General features: G+C 27.5%; 3 protein-coding genes across 3 annotated transcripts; 1 reads left to right on the top strand and 2 right to left on the bottom strand.

The window, feature by feature from the left end:
• Window positions 1–111: 111 nt before the first annotated feature.
• On the top strand, window positions 112–1,725 carry N7503_007938 (GMC family oxidoreductase; the record flags this gene model as incomplete). Its single annotated transcript, XM_057067485.1, has 1 exon — window positions 112–1,725. One exon carries the CDS (start codon window positions 112–114, stop codon window positions 1,723–1,725), a length of 1,614 nt encoding a protein of 537 aa, XP_056918340.1.
• Window positions 1,726–4,277: 2,552 nt separating this feature from the next.
• N7503_007937 (fungal specific transcription factor domain-containing protein) lies at window positions 4,278–4,672 on the bottom strand (the record flags this gene model as incomplete). Its single annotated transcript, XM_057067484.1, has 2 exons — window positions 4,278–4,493; window positions 4,556–4,672. The coding sequence occupies 2 exons, from the start codon at window positions 4,670–4,672 to the stop codon at window positions 4,278–4,280; spliced, it is 333 nt and encodes a 110-aa protein (XP_056918339.1).
• Window positions 4,673–4,705: 33 nt separating this feature from the next.
• N7503_007936 (uncharacterized protein) lies at window positions 4,706–5,025 on the bottom strand (the record flags this gene model as incomplete). The annotated part of the gene is made up of 2 exons (XM_057067483.1): window positions 4,706–4,809; window positions 4,866–5,025. The coding sequence occupies 2 exons, from the start codon at window positions 5,023–5,025 to the stop codon at window positions 4,706–4,708; spliced, it is 264 nt and encodes an 87-aa protein (XP_056918338.1).
• Window positions 5,026–19,676: the final 14,651 nt, after the last annotated feature.

Raw genomic sequence — 19,676 nt, 5'->3', positions numbered from 1 at the left:
GTTGGTCATGGTTAAGTGCGCTCGGTACCCCCGGACTATAGCCCTAAAGATTCCATATACCCCAGAGAACCGACCAAAAGACAATCAATCATCATTCATAGCGATAGTTCCATGCAGGCCGACCAATTCACCCACATTGTCGTTGGCGCCGGTTCGGCGGGCTGCCTGGTGGCCCGTCGGGTGGCCGAGAATCGAGCCTTCAATGTTCTGCTGATCGAAGCCGGGCCCGATGTCGATGCATCTCCCGCCAGTGCTTCCTCCGTACCTCATGGTGTGCATGATGCCCGCCGAGTCCCCATGGCAGGCCAATCCGCGATCTTTGACCCCCAGATCGACTGGAGTCTTGAAGTCGACGTGACCACCGGAGGGCAAATGATTGTCCCACAGGCGAAGGTTATGGGCGGAGGGAGCAGTATCAACGGAGGCACTTTTTTGCGACATACAGAGGCAGATTCAAGGGAGTGGGTTGCATTAGGGAATGGTGGTTGGGATTTCGATAGTTCACTCGCTGTATATGAAGGACTCGAAGATGATCCCCTTCAAGGCACCCGCGGTCCGCATCCCATTGCCAGAGCGAGCATGGATGAAGCAGGCAAGATTCAGGCTGCCTTCGTCGATGGTGCTACATCTTGCGGTCTCCAACGTATCCAGGATGTGAAGGCCACGGGAGCGGAGGGTGTCGGTCCGGCACCCGTCTGTCGTCGCGGCTCCACTCGGGTCAGTGCAGCGGACACTTTTATCGGCCCGGCCCGGAGCTTCCCCAATTTTACCATCTTGACCAATTCACTGGTGGATCGAGTGCTCTTCCGGGACGGCAAGGCGGTGACAGTGGTGCTTGCCAACTGCCACAAGATACACGCAACTCATGAAGTCATCCTCTCTGCGGGCGCAATATTCTCGCCTGCTATCTTGCAACGCTCGGGTATTGGTCCGACAGGGCTACTTCGACGATATGGAATTGCACTTTTGGTGGATCTGCCGGTGGGTTTGAATCTAAGCGACCATCCATGTATCCCACTGGTCGCGCGGCCACGACCCGGTGCTTACACGGACACGGATTATTCCTTGCAGATGCAAGCGCGATGGTCGTCATCGCTGAATCCCGGTGCTATCGACTTGCAGATGGTTTGTTTCTCATATCTCTTCGCCCAGCCGGTAGACCCTTCCGCATCACAAGGAGGCCAGCCACAAAGAAGCTTGGGGGGCACAGAGACTGGTCATGTCGCGGGAATAGGATGTAACGTCAATAAGCCCACTTCACTCGGCACGGTGGAGATCCGCTCCAAGGACGCGAACCAGATGCCGCAAGTGCGTCCAAATTATCTAAGCACCCTGCACGACCGAGCTCTGGCACGAGAGGTTGTGCGCACTGCGTACGCCGTGCTCATGTCACCTGCCATGCAAAACGTACTCGCGGCTCCGCTGGGCATCACTTCGCAAATGGTAGCCGACGACGTGATGTTGGATGGTTATATACAAGCTCAATATTCGACAACTTACCATTTCTGCGGCTCGTGTCGAATGGCTGATCGCGAGAAAGGCGGCGTTGTGGATCAAAGCGGGCGTGTGTATGGTGTGAAAGGGCTGAGGGTTGCAGATGCGAGTGTGCTACCGACTGTGCCGGCGGCAAATACGATGGCAAGTTGTATGCTGGTAGGGGAAAGGGTGGGAAGGAGCGTCTGTGATGGCCAAAGTGTCCAGAAGGTAGTCAAATCTCTTATATGAACAGCATCTAGAGCAATTTTTCCTAGCAGCCTTTGACACTTGCAGCATTAGGGGCCCAACCCCGATTCTCCTGTCGCTAATTTCGTCTCTAGTGCATCGCCTGGGAGTACTTGCCGATCGTGCTCTATACTGTAGTGGTTAAATGTACTCGAAACCTAATGCATTTCTTTATATCCTCATTGGTCTATTTAGAGTGTACCCATCTGGATACCCGCTTTCAACTTCAAGCTCCGTCAGAGTCTGCCGGCAGTGAGGTGACTCAGAGCCTCTGTAGATGAATGGCGCTTCTTCCTTTCTTCATTCTTCTCTCCTCCATACCACCACTACATAGATTGTTCTGGCTGTTCGTTCTTTTTATAGTAGCAAGCTATAGCAGCTTGTGCTTCTTCTTTTTCCTCTGATGCTCGACCAGCGTATGACGCTGGTAGATTATGAGCCCTCGTTCGTGAAGTCTTCTAATAAGCCTTCATATCCTGGTTACCACGGGTAACCAGACGCCTGTCTTAGAGGAGACTTTGGTAGAGAGTTCTACTATATATATATATATACACGGAGAAAACGTGTTAAGACGTGTTTTTTACGCGATTTTTAAGAATTTGTACTCTAAGACGTGCTACCTTACGGTTTTATTGATATTTCTTAGAGGTATATAGTTACCCCTCTAATCACACCCCTCTTTTTACCTTATGGAGCGGACCTAGCCGCATTATGTATAGTAATATATTGATATCTATTAATATCTATTAATAGATCTGAGTTAGATATCTTAGGAGACTAATAGAAATAAGAGCCGTTTCTTATGTGAAAGACGTTGTCAACCTGAATCACGGAGCCACCCGCCTTCCCCCTTCGCCTATCCCTACTACTTTAGCTGTGACGGTAATGTGGGTGATAAAGAAGTCTAAGATATCACTGGGAAAGGCTCTACTACCTCCGTGGACAGTAAATCGTGTATAAAGAGCCTATATGACCTTTAAGTTATGAGAGCCTATGATAAGGGGCTGGGTAATAGAAGTTCTATAGAAACAGTGAATGACTAGAACTATGGGGATATAGATGCACTAAATGGTTCGAAGAAAGGGGTAATATCTCATAAAGTGGATTTTGTGAGGTTCGTGGATACGTTTTGTGACATAAGGCTGGTGCAGATCAGGAATCTGCTAGACATGCTTTTCTATTATAGAATAACTGGATCCTTTCATACGTTGCCCACGGGCCTTGATAGAAGGTTAGAACTTTAGGTATAGGGAGGGATTTCTATATCTAGAAAGGTTTGGGCACTAGCAAGGGCGGCGACGCCGAAGGTAGATATATCCATTTTGATTGGTTCGATCTAGGGGCGATAGTAGCCTATTGGCTAAACTACGCTCTGTAGATTAGAGGACACCTCCTAGGTTCCATTAAGTCAATAGTTGACTTCTAGTACTAGAAGTCATACTAACTAGGGACATTGGTAGAGGCCAATCGATTTCGCCTACTATACAGCGAATAATTATGTTTGAGAAATATCTTAATCGACGTATATTATAACATAAGCATTTAATTCCCTACACTATATCTTAATACAATCTCAATTTTGATCCACCTTCGTAATCACCAGCTGCCTATACTAGCAATTTTCCCTGCAACCTATATTTTATTTTTTATATCTTACTGACTGGGTTATTAGGTCGATAGATATAGGTTATGCCTCACTTTCTAGATCAGGGAAAACAAAGCCGAAAATGGACCTAAGTCCCGTAATCTGATTATTTAAGATTTATATATCCTACGATATGGGATAACTGAGAATGTTATTGTGAAACAGTGACGGTTCGTTAAAGCTTGAATCGCGATAAGCCTGCTTAGCGGAATTCGTAGGTGGGAATATTAAAGAAAACTATATCCATATTAGCGCAGTTGGTAGACTAAAAGGGTTTCCCACATCTATATCCCTAAAATCTATGTTCGGTGCATAGTCCCATATTGGTTGAATTCCTTGGTGCATTTCTGGATCCAAAGTAGGCCCGCTGCCCCGTAAATTAAGAATATATTATCGTGCAATACCTACGAAGCTTGAGATGATGTTTCCTAAGAGCGCACTTTTAGAGGTAAAGTCCACTTAGCCAAAGTATTCCAATGCCTGATCAAGGAGAGCGAGGTTACATTCAGTCTATTTATAGCCTAGATTATAAATCGCAAAATCAAAAAGAACGAAGACTATAGATAATGGCATGATACCAACAACACTTAGACAAGAATTAGTAAGCCAACCTCGTAACCATGACCTGGTATATCATGCAAATCGAAAGCTAGACTCACAAAACGGGCATATAAGGCTCGATATTAATAAATTATACGATCTCAATAACATTGCGTGCTGCGCTTATTAAGTTCCATTTATTATCTTTGCCTTATAGCTTCCCATTAGGGTCAATATAAAGAGATACGCGCTCAATAGCAAAGACCAGATGATAGTACAAGTAATATATCTATATAGCGATTATCTTTGTTTTCGAACTTATGAGTTCACTGGGTAGAAATGGTTCCTTTGGCCAGAATGCTATCGGGACTTATAAGCGCCATTCTTCTAGTCTACATCGTAAATCTTCGACATAAATCAAGCGTTCTATCATAGATTTTAAAGAAGACCCTATCGTAAATAGGGTAGTATAGGCAATTAAAGTCAGTCTTCCCAATTGAATAGCCAACAAAAACCAGTTATACTCTCCAAATACGGACTCTGGGACGGAAGGAACTCCACATCCAATGTCTTCGTCACAAAACATCTATTTGATGGTCAGTAAACAGATAACAATACATCAATAATTCCAGCCAGATGAAAACACACCGAGCTGTTGTTATCAGAGAACGAGGTGATTTTCTCCAAGTGGTAAACAGTCCAGAAAGCTCTCAAGTGAACCGGCTTAGCATTTGAGGATTTATGGTACCGTAGACTTTGCACCATCCTAGCGGCCTTATATACCAATACTTAGTCTAGCTAGAGGCAGCAAGGACTCATCGCAAAGATGGACTGCCGCTCGAGTATTAGATTTATGAAGATTATTAGAAGAAGTTTAAAGGTCTTACCATGGCCGTCAAAGCCTATTGATTAATTAGTGGTGAAACTAAAAACCCAAAAAGTAGAAGTATTGATATACCTAAAGTTTCGTCAATGAATATAGAGGAACCATGATATCCGGAAGAAGCCCAAAACTTAATTAAAATGTTTTCCACGCCATCCCCAATCCCGGCGTAAAACTCCCGCCTCCGTGGTATAAGATACCCAAAGCTAGTACGGCGTGATAAAGAGCGGAACATACTTTACTACACTTTAACATCCCGACGCGCTAGCACTTAACAGTGTGCGACATGAACTCTTAACTATCAAGAAAAGGGTAAATAGGATAGACCTGGTTAAAGTAGGCTAATTCTTTAGGTCAGACATCTGGCTTAATTCGATAGAAAATATACTAACCATTGATACATGCCTCGGCCTCCCTTAGTGCTAGGTCCACATTTTCCAAAGGTCGCTGGAACTCGATTCTATAGGAAGACTTATTATCCAAGCAGACTCGTGACACAAGAAGGTCTTCCAGGTCGTGAATAAGTTCTATAAGTATATTTAATCCCAAAAAGCTGGCCAATGCACTCAATCGTTGAGTTAAGAAAAATGCAATGCTCGAGCTGGTTACTATATATAGATAAGCAGATAGCTACATAGATAGATAGATATCAACTTACTTCGCTCATTGCTTGCCTTCCATTATGCAAATGTCAGTAATATAAGCAAAATGATGACATCATGTTATACTGGTACCTTAACAACAGTAGAATCGTCAAACAAATCGATTTTTTGAGGCTCAAGTCGCAAAAGACGGTCAATGGGGAGGTCATTTTCGCGTAGCAGCGGTGGTTCGACGGATATTATAGTAGATTCTACATACAGTCAGCCAATATACCCACAAAGTGATTCACAAAATGCGCACATGTATCTTTGCGCCTGAGTTTACGCCTGATGGGGCTAAATTGGCAAGACTCGTTGCGGTTCTAGGCGACTTCCTGTTAGTGGCGTTTCTTCACCAAACGTAGATTAAGCATATATACAATGCAATAAGTACAAGCAGACATCGCCCCCACTCTACTTACAGTTTCAGGCACTATCCTATAGGGGTCCTCTTAGTTAGGCTGACTAAGAGCCTAGCGCGGATTTAATATATAGGAGGAACATTAAGAAAAAAGCTAACTAAGGCTAACTTTAGGAACTAACTAAATATTTAAAAAGCTAACTAATTTATATTAAACTTTATAGAAGTCTAAGTTAACTATTAATCTTTCTTATTCCTAGATCTTAGAGGCTAAAATCTATTTAATAGGGTATAGTAATAGTTTAAAAATAGCGGGTTCTTAAGATTATTTTTTTAGTTTATAACTATAGAAAAATAGATAGTAATAAGATAAGAAAAGTCTTAATCTTAAAGTACTAATTATCTAGATCTAAACTACCTTTTTAAATTTAGTTTAATTTAATTTAATTTAATTTAATTTAATTTAATTTAATTTAATTTAATTTAATTTAATTTAATTCAATTTAATTTAATTTAATTTAATTTAATTTAATTTAATTTAATTTAATTTAATTTAATTTAATTTAATTCAATTTAATTTAATTTAATTTAATTTAATTTAATTTAATTTAATTTAATTTAATTTAATTTAATTTAATTTAATTAATTTAATTTAAGTTAGTTATATTTAATTCACTTTAATTTAATTTAGTTTAATCTTATCTAATTTAATCTTATCTAGTTTAATTTAATTAAATTTTTATTAAATTTTCTAGTAAGGCTTACTAGAGTAGAAGAGGTAATAGTTTAGAAGTGCTAACTATATAGAATCTTAAGATTTCCGCTATATTATTTATCTTTATCTTCTTAATATCCCTTTCTTATATAATAGAGGATTAATTAATTCTTTTATTCTATAAAGGACTAATTTAATAATATTTTTATAGAAAATTTAAGTAGGCTTCGTAGTATAAAAAGGTAAAAGTAGTAGAAATTCCCTTTATTTAAGACCCCTAATCTAGGGCTAATATTACTATTACTATCTTCTAATCTAGATTAAACTCTTTATTAGATAATAAATCTATATATATAACTATATCTTCTATCTTCTCTACTCTTCTATCCTAACTCTCGCGAGCCTTACCTTAATCCCTTTATTTTAATTCTAGGGTAGTCTAGTATAGTAGCTCTTAGTTAGGCTACTTTACTACGCTAAAGAACGTAGAAAGGCGGGGCTAGCTAGATAGGACCTACTATAGATTTAGCTCTAGTTTTAGAGATCCCTAGTATCTTATAAGCTTATATATATAGTGTCTAATAGTAGCTAGAAAGCTTATATAGGTTTTTTAGGGTTTTTAAGGTTAGAATACTAGAATTATATATATAGAGAGTTATATAGGGGAAGATTAGTTAAAATCACTAAGTCTAACGCTTATATAATTAAGAAAACCCCTATTTTAACTACTATAGTAAGACTATAGGTTAAATTAACGATTTTTAAGGCTTAAATCATATAGAATAAGGGTAAGTTAACCTACTATTCTACCTATAATTCAGGTTAGGGTTAGGGTGGTTAGGGTGGTTAGGGTGGTTAGGGTGGTTAGGGTGGTTAGGGTGGTTAGGGTGGTTAGGGTGGTTAGGGTGGTTAGGGTGGTTAGGGTGGTCCCTATTAATTAGTTAATCTTAAGTATAAGAACTATACTAATAAGCTCTATCTATATACTCTAAGTATAATATTTAGGGTTATATAAGAACGCGCTATCTAAAACTAGTTAAATAGCTTATATATTAAATATTATATTATTATAGTTAAATTATATTATTTTAAATTATTATAATTTAATAGGGTATTCTACTCGCTCTAGGTATTCTACTTACTAAAGAAATATATTAAGAGAGTTATTTTAGTAAGGGGGATATATAGATAGACTCCTTCTAGATAATAAATAGCTAGCTATTTAATAGTTTTTTTAAATAAATTATTATAAAGAATCAGTATTACTATACTATAGAGATATATCTATAGGTAGAATAATTAGGTAACTTTAAACTCTACTTATTTATAATTAGTACTTAAAGTTATATTACTATATCTTTAGATACTATAATATATAATTCTTAACTTTATATAATAGTGATTCAAAAAGGTCCATAAATTTTACTTTCTATGATACCTAAAGCTTTCTAATTCAATCGTAATAGTAAAAGTCAAACTAGATAAAGACTATGAGTTATAGTTATATCTATCGTTTAAAGGAAAGGGTTATATCATCTTAATATATCTTATCAATTGTTTAGATTAGTCGTATTAAATACATTACTGGATAAAATAAAGTCAAAGCGTTAAAATCTTAGAACGCGGCATTTCAGAATTAATTATATATTTATTAATAATAAATCTTTCTCACACAGTATTGGAAGTTTATCATTCTTAAGAAATAGAGGATCATGTCTTCTTAACATTTAAGAGATCATGAAAGCATAGTGGAGTAAGACTATTTATAATTAAAGCTTATATATTATATATTACCTACTATAGACTTTAAGGTTTTTGAGTTTTAAAGGACTTATCTTACCCAATCTAAATAATTTATTCAAATTTAGTCATATCTTCAGGATATTTTGAACATAGTATCACTAGAGAGTTGAGTAAGTATCCTTTCTATAATAGTAAATATTCTATCTATTTTCATAGTATTAATATATTCTAAGTAAAGAAAAACTTCTAGAAGTAGATAAAAATCTAAAGAAGATATATTAAATAATATCGATACTATATGTTATATATATATATATATTGATGTATCATGTTAAAAGGAGTATTATAGTAACTTAATTTATATAAGTATTTTCATTAGAATTCTAGTAATAAATGGCATTCAGGAATAGTATACTTACGTATAAATAGGATAATAGTTATTATCAACCTATATATGTTCTTAAGTTATATATATAATAATTCTTCGAATATAGAGTTTATTTTAATAGCTTTGAGATAAGTAGAAAAAATATTTACGAACTAATTTTTTATATCCAGAAAGGGTATTAATATATTGTTCCCCTAGATAGTTAAGGTTCAAAGTAGATTTTAATATGAGACATCATCTTTAATGATATCCTTAATGATTGGTATTTAGAGAGGTATTATATAATTAAATTAGTAGAAAATAAACTTTGGGTATTAAAAAAAAGTAAATCAACTAAGAAGTGAAATAATTATAATAAGGAATATATTTTCTGTAAGATCAAATTTATATGAAAAGGCTAAATCCTTTAATAATTTTCATCTTAATATTAATCTATACCTAATAGAGATCTAATTACTAGTTACTCTAAAGATTCATTAAAACAGTAATAACGAAGATTCTTCTACATAACCTTATAATAATAGACTAATCTTTTCACTGCATTATATTTTAAATACTAAATTTCTAAATAAGCTGATAAAGCTATCTATAAAATAAATATATTTATATATGAAAGATAGAATAGGTTTTTACATATATTTTCTAATCTAGGTAATACTATCATCAAAGATGTAAAAGAATATTTACTACATCATTATTATTTATTAAAATATTGGTGAACTAAAATTCTAATTGTAAATCCTAAAATTTATTCATAACTGATCTTATGAATATAAAGAAAAAAATGGTCTATTCTATTTAAATGATATTGACATATAATACATAATATGTTTCTTAATTTAATAAGAACCCTTATATCTTTGTAATAACATTAACAAAATGATTAATTTTAAATATTGTAATATATCTAAGACTAATAGAAAAGGTGAGATTCTAGAAAGCGAGAGTAAAGTTATAAGAATAAAGAGTGGCGGATTAAAGAAAGGCTGAAATGATAGTAGTAAATTATTCATTCAAATTATACTAAAAATAGTATTATAAAAAGGTGCCTGAGATAATAACTTTAGATTAGAGAGGATTTTACTTCATTTTAAAATGTTTATAGAAGTAAATAATATAATTAGAGGCAATAATATTTATAAATCTTCTAAGCTTAATCTATTTCACTAGTTTAATTATAGGATTCTTAATTAAAGTAGATATTAAGCTACATTAAACTATTTTTTAGAATATAATAAGATTTATGAAATCCTATGATATATATTAATGTAGGTTATAAGTAGATTGAGATATATGAGTTTAGATTTCAATCATTACTCCTAGAATATAAAGAGAAGTTATTACTAAAGTCAATTGAAGTTAAAGAAGAAAGAAGATTAATAAATGATAATACTTAAGATAAGCTTATAATTAAAATTAGTAGATATTTAAAGTAAATATTACTATACTATAAAGAAAATAGAAGAGAATATTAAAATATATCTTATTTTAATTTCTCTTTAATTCTATCTTATATTAATTATATCTAATCTATAATACTTAAACTAATTCTAAAGGGAATTATTTTTAAGTTTTAGTATAATAGATTTATTAATGTTAAAAAGGATTATCTTTATAAATAATATCCTCCTATATTAATGTTGATCACTACCTCTAGATAGTAAAAATAGTATATTAATCTTTAACTTAGAACTTATATATAATTTATTATTAATTAATAATTTTAATTAAGAAAACTTTTATAAATTAAAGTAATAATTATACCTTTATAATCTATTCTAATATCTTAATAAATAGGTTTTAACTTAGTAATACTTTAAGCTTATATATTTATTCATATTAATCATTTTCCATCTTTATATTAAAGTAATTAAACGTCTTACAATATTTACTCTAATCCTTTAATAGCTAAATCAGTTTTTCAAAAAATAAAGAAAATTTTGATTTTTAACAAAATTAAAATCTTACTAGTAGTAAAGAAAGCTAACTTTGACTTAGCTTAGTTTTAATAATATCTTAATAAGATATAGTATTACAATATATTAATCTTACTGTTTAGCTTAGTTTAACTTTAGATTATTTAGTGTTTATTTATATAACTATTTAGCTTTAACTCTTAGGGCTTTTTTTAATTTATTAGTGATATATCTTATAATAAAGTTAAAAGTTTATAAGGAAATAGAATATTAATTTGAAGTCTTATTACTAATCTATAAAATATAGCTAATCTAGAAGCTTTAATAAGCGCTTAATTTTAGCTTCTAAAAAAGCTTCTCTTTCTTAGAAAAAAATAGTCCTAGACTTATATTGAGAAATTGAATTATAAGGATAGTTTTAATAAGCTATAATAATAGGAAACTAGGGCTTACGACCACTATTTTCTCTTTTATAGTAATAGGTAAATCTTTAGATTCTATTAAAAGCTAGTATAAGAAATGGGATAACGCTTTTATTTAGATATAGGTCTCTCTCTAAAGAAATATAGGCCTATCTTACATTAATCCCTTCCAATATTTTAATTATATCTTATAATAATAGATATAATACTAATAAATATATTAAGTTTAGTTACTATATTAAAATTAGCGAAAGTCTATTAGAATTACTATAGATAGTAAAATACTATAAAATTCTTAATATTTAAGTAAAATATATTAATATAGGAAGATGGTGAAATAAATCTTTCATTTAACATCTTACTTAGATTCTATAATATTACTATGATTTTTTGAGGATAGGGTTTTATACTTATATTTTCCTCTTTTTATAATATTAAGTGGATTTTTAGCTTAGCTAATTATTATTAATAAAGTAAGATAGGGCTTTAATAAAAATTAAAGATCTTTTTAAATGATATTATATATGCCTATATTTCTAGTTAAATCTCTAGTACCTTTATTACATATTAAAGATATTTATTAGATATTATACAAGGCTATATAGTTTAAAAATGAAGAGAATTTAACTACTTAGATATATAGATTTATAAAATCTTTATTATATTAAGAGGTACTAAAATGATAGAAGGCTTACTATTAATTTAAGAGATTTAAGATTAGATTTATAAAGCTTAATAATTCATAAATATTAATATAATAGATATATATAATTATTCCTAGATCAAGGGATAATATCAGTAATAAATTATATTTAAGATAATATTTAAATATTATAGATTAGTATATATGCTGTAATATCTATTAGATCAACTAATACTAATAGGTCTTTACTACTCTATATATAGAGTTTTTAAAATAATACCTTTAATATAATAGTCTATCTTAATAATGTACTAATATTCTCTAAATAAATAGATACTAGCACGCTTTATTTTTAAAGGAAGATTCTCTATAAATAATCAAAAGATATTAGAGCAATTTTCAAGCTTATATAACTATTCTAAAATATTTAATATTTATATATAGTATATAACATAATTCCCCTTAGCGAGCGGGATACCTAATACTTAGCTAGGATACCCTATTAAATTATAGTAATTTAAGAAATAGGCTATTTAACCTAAGTTAAAAAGTAAATAATCCTCTACCCCTAAATACTATAATTTAAATACTTTAGTAAAGCTTTTTAGGGTAGATCTTAGTCTTATTATTAACTAGTAATTAATACTAAATTAGAGTTTCTAGAGCTTCTAGGGCATATTAAAGCTGTAGCCCTTAAAGCACTACTATAGATATAGTCTTTATATAAGCTATCTAATACTAAACTAGAGATAAAATGATTAAATCCTTACTTAATTCTTAGATAATCTTATATATAACAGACTTATTTTCTTAAGTAAGAAAAGTAGTAGATTGAAAACATTAGTAATTTTATATACTTTATATATTTGAATCTATTTTACTATACTTAGTAGGCTTCTTATTATAAAAGAAAAGATAGATATCTATTTTTCTAAGATAGAAATCATAGGATACTTTAGATATCCTAAAATAGTACTTAAATCGGTAGCTATAGTTTTAATTGATCTTAAGTTAAGAGTAAGCTCTAAAGGCTTATCTAGATCTAGTTTATAATAAAGAGATGTTCATAGAAAGATTATGCTAAACTATTTATCTAGCTCTTACTTAGCTCTTACTTCCTCTCTATATTAAGGAAGAAGAAGAATCTCATATGGCTTAATTCTTCCCTTCTTTAAGATTAGTTTTAAAACTAATATAATCTATATTATCTTAGACCTGTAGAATCTATACTATATTAGTATTATTTTATATTCCTTTTAGTTCTCTTTTACTCTCTTCTTATCTAGCCCTTTTATTCCTTATAATTTCTATTTCTTTTATCTTAGGCTATTTAAAGAAGATAAGGAGATAGAGATAATATTACATTAGATTATCTCTAAAGAGAAATATAGAGTCTATATATTTTACTCCTAAAAAACCAATATAATCTGGAATTAGTATGTTATTTTAGATAGTAGAATTGATTAGCTATCTCATTTCTATTAAAGAACAGACTTTAAGAAGTATAAAAAATAATTAATAGATTGCCCATAAAAATATAAAAAACTATAAAAAGAGAAATTCAATTATTTTTAACAGCCACTAAAGATTATAAGTTCTAGAATCTCTTAAATTTTTTATCTTTTAATAATACTTTATAAAAGGAAAGAGATATTAAGATTAAAGTCAGATATTAAAACTTTTAATAATTAATTCTTTTATTTAAAAGCGATATAAATAACTAATTAATCTTAATCTTATTTTTCTAGATATTCTATTTAAATATTTTTCTAATAGAAGGATTAAAGGTTCTTAGTAGATTAGTATATATTAATAATGAATAATAGAAGTAAAATTCAGTTAGTCAGATATCTTAGAAACCCTAGAATGAATATTAAATTAATATCTCACTTTATAGGAATGATTTTCTAAAAGTATGAGACTTACACAGCTTTGCGGAGGTTTTAAAATATTACTAATTTTAAGACTAAATATTAGAAGAGCTAAAGATTAAAAGCTTCATATAATAATTTAGTAATTTATAGTATCTATTTGTAGACTTTGTAAGATATATTTAAATTCTTTAGAAGAATATACTTTCTATAAGAAAATAATAAAAATCTAAATGTGGTATTTTATCTTATTTAAATTAGTCCTAGAACTAAGGCTAAAGATCATAAAAAAGTAATATACTAAGAGCTCTACTAGAAAGAGCTGGAGAGTAGAAATAGGTATTACTTACTATATTATCTTAGAATCTTCTTTTATTTAAAATTAGCTTTAAGATCATATTATTTTACTTTTAAATTAGACTTATCTTATAAAAAGCTTAAAAGCGTAACAAAGAGACTCTAAAAGTAAGAGAAATCTGAAATAGAGAATTAAAGAATTAAACTTTTATTAATTAGAAAGGATTAATTATTGATAAATAATATTAAGTCCTAAGGAAGTATATATAATCTATTATTATCTATGGAATATCATAAGTATAAGAAAAATGGTCTGCTAAAAAGATTTAGAAAAACTAAAAAGGATTAAAGTAAGTCTTATTACTTTAATATCTCTTAATTTAATAGGGATTTTATAGTATTTTACTATCTCTATAATAATGTGGTTAATAGAAGACTTTAGTTAGTCTATTAGTAATAGTAACTAAAGTTAATATTGTCAGCTTAGAATTTATTTAAAAGGGTATTACTTTAAATCTATAAAACTTATAAATCTATAATTGCCAAATAATTAAAAATCTCTTAGTTCTAACTTATAAAGCTTTTACTATTTGTCTTATTACTTTAACAAATAGTAAAGATACTACTAGATTAATAAGATAAGCCTATATTACTATTAAAAGATACTTAAATTATAATTAAAGTCAATATCTTTATTACTATTAAATAGTAACTTCTAGACTAAGTAAAGAATTTATTTACATTACGCTAGAAGAGAAAATAGTAGTTTAAGACCACTCTTATCTTTAATAAAAGCCAAAATATATTAAAATTAGACTTATATCTTTATTTTAATTATAACTCTAGAACTACTAATAAAGAGAAAAAGAAGTAAGTTTAAAGTAAGCTTAATTTAAGATTAGAATAATGTTATAATATAAATAAATTATCTATTCTATCTAAGAAATTTCAATAATAAATATAAATCCATATCTTTTTAAAGTAAATTTAAAGATATTTATCTATTAATTAAATAAGTAATTATTTAATTAATTTAGTCAAAGATTATAAGCCTCTATATAAGCCTATATATTTATTATCTTAGAATAAACTAAAATTACTTGAGATATTACTTAATAGAAAATCTTAAAAGTCTAATAAATCTAATCTTTAAAAAGTCTGTAGAGTACCTCTTATTATCTTTATATTAAAGAAAGATAGAACTCTTTAGTTTTTTATATTAATTATAGAGATTTAAATAAGGGTTTTAATAAAGAATTAATATTTATTATCTTTAGACACATTTCTAAGATTCTAGATAGATTATTTAGTTTTTAATATTTTAGTAAAATTAATATATAAGATATATATTATTAAATTTAAATTAAAAGTAGAGATAAGTAGAAAATAGTATTTTAAATCTAATATAGTTATTTTAAATATATAATTATACTATTTAGATTAATAAATATATCTACTATATTTTAGAACTATATCTATACTATTTTATATAAGATTCTAGATAAATTCTATGTTATCTATTTAGATAATATTCTTATATTCTTTAGAATAAGAAGTAAGTATATAAAGTTATATTAAATAAGTATTATAGCGCTTATAAAAAGCTTAGCTATATATTAAGCTATTAAAGTATATATTCTAATAAATCTAAGATTAAATTCCTTAGATATATTATCTTAAGAGAGGGTATTACTATAGATTAAGAAAAGGTTAAATCTATTATTTCTTAGTTAATATTTAAGAGTTTTAGAGATATCTAAGTCTTTATTAGATTTTATAACTTTTATTATAGATTTATATAAACTTTCTCTTAAATTATATAATCTCTACCTTCTCTTTTAAAAGAAAATAAAGATAGAAAAAAGCCTAGTTTATATTCTCTATTAAAATATAAGAAGGGAAGCCTTTTAAAAAGCTAATTAATACTTTTAAATTAGCTCTATTTCTAGTTTACTTTAACCCTAAATTATCTATTAGACTAGAAACTAATATCTCTAAATAGGGAATAGTAGATATTCTAGTTCTAGTTAGATAAAAAAAGAGTTTTTTATCTTATAGTATTCTAGTCTTAAAAATTTACTAATTTAAAAGAAAATATAGTATATCTAATTAAGAGCTATATATTATAGTATATTCCTTTAAAATATAATATTATTATCTAGAAGGAAGTAAGTATATAATTAAAGTACTCTTATAGATTATATTAATTTATAAGCTTTTATAAAATAATAAAAAATTAATAGTTAATAAATAAGATAATATATATATTTTACTATCTTTTAACTTTATTATAAAATACTAATTTAATAAAGACTAATCCTAATAGATATTCTATTAAGACTATTTAGAAAATCTAAGAATATTTAGGGATCTTAGTCTTTGATCTTAAAAATACTTGAATATTAAATTATTTCTAATTTAATATTAAATTAGGAAGTAAAAGCTCTAAATTTATTATATATAATTTAGATCTAATTAAATAAAAGTTAAAGTTTAAGAGATATCTTTTTATATATAGGAAGATCTAGCTAGAAATTATTAATCTTATATTAATATAAATATAATTAGAAGTAATAACTTATTTAATATATAGAATATATTATTAAAAGATAATCTAATAATAGAAATCTATTAAGTTTAATCTAAAGATCCCCTTATTTTATATTATATATTAATTATTAAAAATACTTAAGAAAATAGACTAAATAAAAAGATATAAATAAATACTAAATAATATTATAATCTACTAAGGAGAAATTAGGTTTTCTTATTACTAAGTAAGCTAAGTAAAAGTTCGATTATTCTACTATAAGATCAGTTAAAGTAGAAAATAGGGGTTTTGGCTTACTTCAATAAATTAGAAATTAGGCTATTTTATTACTAGTAAAAGTTAGTTAAAAATAAAATAGTTTAAAGGTAAGCTTAAAAAGCTATTAAATTAAGTCCTAATACTAAGTTATTAAAATAGATAGTAAAATATTAGATTATAAATCCCCTATTAATATAAGAAATTATAATCCTTATTTTAAGTAAAAGAATAATAAAAGGAATAAATATGAGTCTAATAGTCATTTTAAATTTTTTAACAGACTAAATAATTTATAAAGTATTATTATATCATTTTTAGTAATAAAATTAAGATAAATCCTACTAGAATTATATTATAATAATTCTTTAACTATCTATTTTTAGGAAATATAGAATAAATAAGCTATTAAAAATAAACTTTTATTAAGAGTAAATTAACTAAGAAGTAAAAGATTATATTAAAGGATATATTATATATTAAAGTATTCATTTACTAAGATATTATCTATATGGTAAGCTAAAACTATTTGTAATTATATCTATAATCTTAGTCTAAATTAACTATAGATTTACATTATTAGTTTACCCTAAATCTTCTTTAAAGAATTAATTATTAACTCTATTTTAGTTCTGGTTAATTACTTTATAAAGTATTGCCCTATTCTTTACTATTTCTATAAATAATTAATTTAAAGAAATTAGTAGAGCTATTCTATAATAAAATAGAACTAAAGAATATAGAGCTCTAGATAGAATTATAATATAATTATAGATTCAGTTTCTAAAAATAATTTTTACAGTCTAGATTATTACATCATCTTTTATAAATATAAGTAATATCTGTTTATAGTATTTTACTATTAAAACTAATAGATAATCTAAAAGAATCAAATAAGTTCTAGAATATTAATTTTATATTACTTTATTAATATTAAATAGAAGCTAATTAGCCAAATACTAGCTCTAAAGTATAAAATTTACTTAATAATAGCGCTATTAATTCTATATTAAAAGTCTTAAATTTATATTACTTTAATAAGATATTTAATCTAGCTTTTATATATATATTAAGATTAGCGCTAGAGAATCAGAGAGTTCCTAAGAAGTTAAAGTAAGAATAATAAAAATAAGAATAATATATAAGAAAAGCTTAAAAAATAGTTAGGTAAATCGCTATTAAATTATACTAAAAATAATATAATATGACAAAATGTCAATGGCGATATTAATCTTTAAAAAAGAAAAGAGACCTTTATTTCTCTTTTAATAAGAAATCTACAACTAAAGATTCTAATAAAAAGCGTCTTTTTAAATTTATTAGCCTATTTAAAATCCTAGATTAAATTAGTTAGTAAGCCTATTAAATTACTCTATCTATAAAATATTATAAAATCTATAATATTTTTTATATTTTATTACTTAAATATATAGCTAAAATTAGGAAATAAAAGTAGAGTAAAACATATATTTATAATTTCTATCTCTAGAAAATAAGGATAATTAAGAGGTAGAAAGAGTTAAAAAAAAAAAGAAGAGATTAATAAAAAAAAGATTACTTTCTATTAAAATAGAAAGATTAGCCCTTAGAATATAATTAATAGATAATAAAAAGAAAATATTAATATATTAGCTCTAATTAGTAAATTTAAAAAATTAAGAAAATATATTTAACTCTTACTTCTATTTAAATTAATCTTATTTTTATCTTACTTTATATTTAAATTATAATTAATTCTAATAGGAAAGTCTTTTATATCTTTATTACTTATAATTTTATAGGATTATCTTTTTTATAGTTTTTAGTAATATTAACTTTATTTATATCTTAAATAGTATAGATAGCCTATTTAATCTCTTTTAGGAATATATGCTTTATTACTAGTAATAGATAAATTTTTTATTTACTACTTCTTAATTAGGGTTTAATAATAATTTTCTTATATTAAAGACCTATTATATTATAGTCTATTCTAGCTAGATAATATAAAGTAATATCTTATTTATATTAAATAAGATATTTTTTAATAATTTATTTAAGTGGTCTAAAAGTAAGAGATTAAAAAATTAATACTAAAATAATAGTAAATTAATATACTAGAATTACTATCTTTTTTCACTATTAAATTATATATAACAAATATAATAAATATTATTAAAGAAGCTTTAAAGATCTACCTTAGATTAACTAAATTACTTATTTTAATCTTAAATAAAATTTATCTTTTATCTAGTCCTTCTTTAGTAGATTCTTAGTTTCTAAAGGCTCTTAGAATTTTATAGCCTATTTAATAATAAGATTAAAATTAGCTATATCCCTTACTATTTTAGTATTAACTTACTTATATATCTTTTTAATAGGAGTATGAAAATAATTATATAATATAGTAATTATATCTTAATATAAATAAGATATTAAGATTAATATATCTAGATTAATAAAAGCTTTAATCCTAGCTATAATATCTACTATAGACTAAACTAGAGTCTATAGATAAGTAACTAGTTATAAAAATATTATATAATAATATCTATATTACTATAATGGTATACTCTAGTATAATTAGGATTTATAGGAACCTATAATATAGATATAATAAAGAAGTAAAATAAAAGTAAAGTAGTAAATAAGAGTAAACTAAAGATTTTAAAGTTACTGATATACTATATCTATTGATAAAGAAATCTATATTATATAATAACTAGAGAGAGTTCTTTTAATATATATTCCCTAAACTCTATTAGTTTCTCATATTATTCTCTTTTATCTAGAATTAAGAGTAATTCTATAGAAAGAGAGGGAATAGTTATTATGATAAAGAAAAGATAGATATCAATAAATATTCTAAGGTAGAAATTATAGAATCATTTCAGATATCCTAAAATAGTACTAAATTACTTCTAATTTAGTATCTAGATTAAGAGTAAAGCTCTAGGCTTACCTAGAGCTAGTCTATAATAAAGAGATATTTAAAGTAAGATTATTATAAACTATTTATCTAGCTCTTACTTAGCTCTTACTTTCTCTATATTAAGGAAGAAGAAGAATCTCTCTCTTTTAATTCCTCCCTTTCTTAAGAATTA

This window comes from Penicillium pulvis (assembly GCF_028828015.1).
Source record: "Penicillium pulvis strain IBT 33274 chromosome Unknown contig_7_segment1_segment0, whole genome shotgun sequence".
Lineage (NCBI taxonomy): Eukaryota > Fungi > Ascomycota > Eurotiomycetes > Eurotiales > Aspergillaceae > Penicillium > Penicillium pulvis.
The sequence above is the reverse complement of the archived record's forward strand: the minus strand, read 5'-3'. Positions and strand labels throughout refer to the sequence as shown.